The following is a 4,730-nucleotide window of genomic DNA, read 5'->3' on the forward strand; positions in this document are numbered from 1 at the left end:
CTTCACGGCGGCGATGGCCGCCGCCTTCTCTTCCTCCTCCGCCCTCTTCTTCTCGGCGTCGTCCTTGAGGGACTCTTCTATCGCCTTCAAGAAGAGGGGGTCCTCCTCCTCCTCCTCGCCGGCGAGCGGAGCTCCTCCGCCGCTGGTGCTCTCGATGCTCGCGTTCCAAGCCGCCTTCGCCCGGCGGTGGCGCTCCCACTCGGCGCGCCACTTGTCGAAGTCGGGGCCGCTCATCGGCTTGAGCGACGGATCCTCCTTGTACCAGCGCCCGCCCGGCGCGAACTCAACGAGCTTCGGCGGGACGTACGCGGCGCCGGCGTACCTGCAGGCAGCACGGCGGCTCCCGATGGCGGATCGCTTGCATTGGAGACGCCACGCATCCTCGACGTTGTCCGACGAGCGGGATCGCTTCGATCCGCTCGCCGGTGAGGCTGTACTGCGGCGGCGTGCGTCCATCCCGGAGCTGGGGTGAAATGCGGAGCTAGGGAGTGAGGGATTTCTCGCCGGAGTTAATTGGGGAGGCGGCGGCGCACAGCGGAGCTAGGGTTGCGAGTGAGAGGTTTAACCCCTCACTCGCACCTTCGCCCGGTATAAGAGCACGTCTAACAGGCCCCTTATAACTCGTCCACCCCGTAAAATTCCGGCGGAATACGGGGCAGACGCGTTTGGGCCGTCTAGCAGGCCCTGTATTCTGGCCGGCCCATTTCGGCGAAATACGGGGGCTAGTAAATCCGTCCCGCCGCCCCCTACTTATAGCGGGAGCCGCCGTGCTGCATTGGAGACGCCACGCATCTACCCGCTTAGCTATACACAATGTAACAAAAATGAATATAAAAAAAAACAGCTTAGCTATCATTCTATCACTCGGTCGCTCTCCTGCTCCTCGTGGAACCCCCTGCCCCCCAACACCCGCCGCCGCCGCCACCGCCACCGCCACCCGCCCGCCGCTCGCCGCTCGCCGGCCCCGCTGCCCTGCATCAGGCTGCGTAGAAGCTCTTCTCGACCATCTTATACATTCCTGAATCTTGTAAACAGGGGAGAGCAACGAACCCGCTCGCCCCATCTTCTCCGCATCGGCGGCGCGCCATCGCAGCCTCTCCCAGCTCCCTTAATCCTCCCCGACGCTCCTCCTCATACCTCCAGTTGATTCTTGACGTCAGCGCCATTGTATCCATCCTCCTCGTTAGTAGGAAGAGTAACCTGCACCTTGTATGGTTGCTCTAAGGTGCGGTGGCGGCGGCGCCGCATACATGGCGGCGCCTAGAATAACGGCACCTCAGAACGGAGATGGCCGCTCCGGCACCCTTACCGTGCGTCACAGGATCAGGGAGCTTCCCCTGAGGACAGTGGTAAGCATTTCCCCCAGATTTGCATTGGTCAATTCCACAATTAATCTGACATGGCTCCTAAAATACGGCCTCCGTTCTTCAGTGCTGTTCTGCCGGTTCTCCTCCTCGGGCGAAGAGGCGCTGCTTCCAGAATAAGGGAGTACCTGAGGGGTTGGAGGCGTTGAAGGCGGCCACCGCCGACATGTTCCGGCCCCTGCGCCTCAACCTTTCTGACATGCGCTCTCTCGGCACAGTTTATGACCTCGAAGACCACCAGATTGGCATGATCTTCGGTGTGCTTTCAGTTGTCCACTCAAACAATTCTACTAGTTACTCCATATGATCGACCACTGAACCCTGTTTTGTTACTGATTACTGAGCATGTCTCTTTCTGTAGGTGCTTTTGTTGGATGCGTTTGCTGTTACCAACTCTGGAGGGCAGCCCCTGCCATCTTTGTTGATGCCGCCCTTGGCTACATCATATACAAGCTTAGTGTTGTATCCTCGGAGCTGCATAAGCTGCGCAAATCCAACAGTTTAATTACCCGGCTAGAATTCGGTATTTACACTCTTGACTGACTGAACTAATGTCTTACTCCTTCGGATAGGAGCGTACTAACATGCTTCTGTTATGTAATTTCTTGGAACTATAACTTGATTAATCAATCCAATGTAACATCATTCAGGCAGTGTGCTTTTGTGCTGCAAGTAAAGTCTAGAAATCAAGTGGTATACATAAAATCTTATATAATTTTAGAAATACTAACAGGGAAACAAAGATCTTATGGTTACTTAACTTGACTCATTATGAAGCTACAGCAGAATGCTATCCTTCACTGTAAAGATGGATTCCTAATATTCTAGTAGGGAGCAAAAGCCAAACAAAACAAAATAAATTCTACATATTTTCAATCATCTATTGACTTTCTGGATTCTAGATAACTAGCTTCGCCACACAGGAAACAACAGCAATGTTAAGTATCTAATTTGGCATGAAATCATCTATGTCGAGATTCGAAGCAGATCTCCACCTATGCAGATCACATGCCATTTTCTTTTGTTGTTTGGAATAATTCAAGCTACCTTTTATCATCATACATTCTGCTAATTGAATAAACTTTTCAATGCAGGGTTCATACTTTGCATGGTCCTCAAGGATTTCAGAAATAAATATGTACTTCTTGATGCTGTTAGGTCAGTATGCAGACTTCTTTATTTGGTAATTAAGATCATTGGCTTTAAATTGTCTGATGTCCTCCACTAATTGTGAACTGTCGTTACAGAACTAGTTAATGTGGAAGCTGCATCTCCTGTAACCAGATCACTGTTTTTCAAAAGTTAATGTTGCAGTCTTATTGGAGCTGTAGAGATAACCTGTAACCATCCCCTCTCCACCTGTAATAATGGACAATAGTAACCATCACATTGAAAGTACTATGCTGAAACAAGCAGGATATTGGAGAAACACTACTGTCACACAAAAAATTGTTGGGAAACTAGACTTGAGAAAGCTAAATCAGAACGTTTCAATCAGATTCTATCTGAAATGAAGAGTAGGGTTGAAAGATGTGAGGAGTGGAGATTATATCCTGCCTTACCCTTTAAAATGTGTATGCAAGCATGCATATTATGAAGATTATATGCACAAAAGGCATAATTTTCTCCTTACGAAAAAGACATAAAAATAAAACTATTCCCTGACTCCAAAATAACTTTTTCTTAACCAAATTTCTCCATCTTACATGGGAGTATGTTACTCTGTTACATTGTCGGAAGATAAAACAACTATCAGTATGGTTTATCAAAACTGCGCGATGAGATAGCCCTAGTGATTGGACCAAAACAGGAGAACATGATTTTATCAAAAACATCATTGACCGTGAGAATCTGTCCTGGAGGGTCTAGGAGCTCTGGAAATATGTTGTTCTCCTAATTTGCTTCTCAAACATAAGATCAAAGTTTCTGGTATATAAGAATAAGGATGAAAAGTACTTCAAATACCCTGCAGCACCTCCTTCAATTCTATACAGAGAGTAATAATGGACAGAACATTAACTGCTAAATGCTTTCTTAATCTGGTACTGGTAGTTGCATCCCATTTATCCCATCAAATTACTGTTCTACAAGGCTGGCTTATGTTGGTTGGAAAATGGATCCCACCAGAGGCACCAGAAGGGAGAAAGGATGCTGTCTCTGTAGCTAGATCTTAAGAACATGTTTTCAAGTGTGCCCAGCCTCTCTATAAAATATTTGCCGTTAAAATCCTACCATACAAAACTAATCAGATGTAAAATTTGTGGTGCATTAGCTCCTCGGCCATCCGTAGAATAGTATGACACAGCCGTTTACCATGGTGCTTGAACAACGATGCATAGTAGACTGTTCTTGTTAGCAGTAGCATATCCTTGATAATTGTAATCTTCCCCAGAAAGATATCTGTTCTCTGTTTTTATTGTTATATATTTCCATTAGAGGCTAGTAATCACTGATTTGTTTTGGATTGCAAGACATATTAGAATTCGACTGTTCTTACCCATGCTGTAATGGTTTTGATTTATCTGGTGCTCTAACTAAAATTGTATTTCATGGTAGGTTGCCACTTTTCTTTCTGTACCTTGGTGCATTCATGTTTGACGTGGCGGGATTGAAGAAGTATGGGAGGCGTATTCTGATTTCTTTTATTAATCTACTGAAAATGAGAGGTGGAATAAAAGAAATATTCAGGATCATGTGGTATCCTGGCTACGTTTCTCCTTACGATGACTCGTTTGGCCAGAGATAAGCCTTGGGGTTTGTCTGTTCTGAGGTATCTCCATGAACACTTAATGTAAGCAACATTAGAAGTTGTGAGAATTCTTTAAGCAAGACCGATTCTAGGGGAGATGTTCTATGTACTTGCAATCAAGGTCGAACATCAGGACCAATGTTGAAATATCGCTGTCACTGCGTTTCAGTTTCAGATCTTCGAAATACAGTTTGAATATCTACTCCACTAACATGAAGTTGTTTAGAACTTCTGCATATAGCAGTCCATGGAGTCGCTTGATCGAATTTTTTGCATGAAACTTTGGGATAGAATTCTTAGTCCGGTAAATCCTTTAAAAATTGTCATGATACAGTTTTGGGGAGAAATAACAGAACGGCTCTTATGCTACACGGGTCCTGGGCTCCTGGCATGACCGACACAGGGGGGAACGAGACGATCGACATGCACTTGACTACTCCATATACGCCATTTTCATTTATTTAGTTTTATTATGTGCTCAAAATGTAAAATCTTCATTTCTCACTATACATGTGGTAGGGCTTCTTGCGTGTTGTATTGACGGTAGTTAGGTAAAGACCAATTGATGAAATTTATTTTGAAACTCAATAAATGTTGACAGCTAAAATCAGTATTGG

General features: G+C 45.8%; 1 protein-coding gene across 1 annotated transcript; it reads left to right on the forward strand.

Annotated features, from left to right (window-relative positions):
- The first annotated feature begins 1,250 nt into the window (after positions 1 to 1,250).
- On the forward strand, positions 1,251 to 4,231 carry LOC124657243. The gene is made up of 5 exons (XM_047195825.1): positions 1,251 to 1,349; positions 1,432 to 1,621; positions 1,726 to 1,887; positions 2,459 to 2,522; positions 3,921 to 4,231. Exons 1-5 carry the CDS (start codon positions 1,251 to 1,253, stop codon positions 4,108 to 4,110), a joined length of 705 nt encoding a protein of 234 aa, XP_047051781.1. The 3' UTR covers positions 4,111 to 4,231.
- Positions 4,232 to 4,730: the final 499 nt, after the last annotated feature.

This window comes from Lolium rigidum, chromosome 5, assembly GCF_022539505.1.
Source record: "Lolium rigidum isolate FL_2022 chromosome 5, APGP_CSIRO_Lrig_0.1, whole genome shotgun sequence".
NCBI lineage: Eukaryota > Viridiplantae > Streptophyta > Magnoliopsida > Poales > Poaceae > Lolium > Lolium rigidum.

Coding starts and splice junctions, on each gene's coding strand:
- LOC124657243 (XM_047195825.1), top strand. CDS start 1,251: ATGGCGGCGCCTAGAATAACGGCACCTCAGAACGGAGATGGCCGCTCC. Junction 1,622..1,725: donor CCAGATTGGCATGATCTTCG/GTGTGCTTTCAG, acceptor CTCTTTCTGTAG/GTGCTTTTGTTGGATGCGTT. Junction 1,888..2,458: donor AATTACCCGGCTAGAATTCG/GTATTTACACTC, acceptor TTTTCAATGCAG/GGTTCATACTTTGCATGGTC.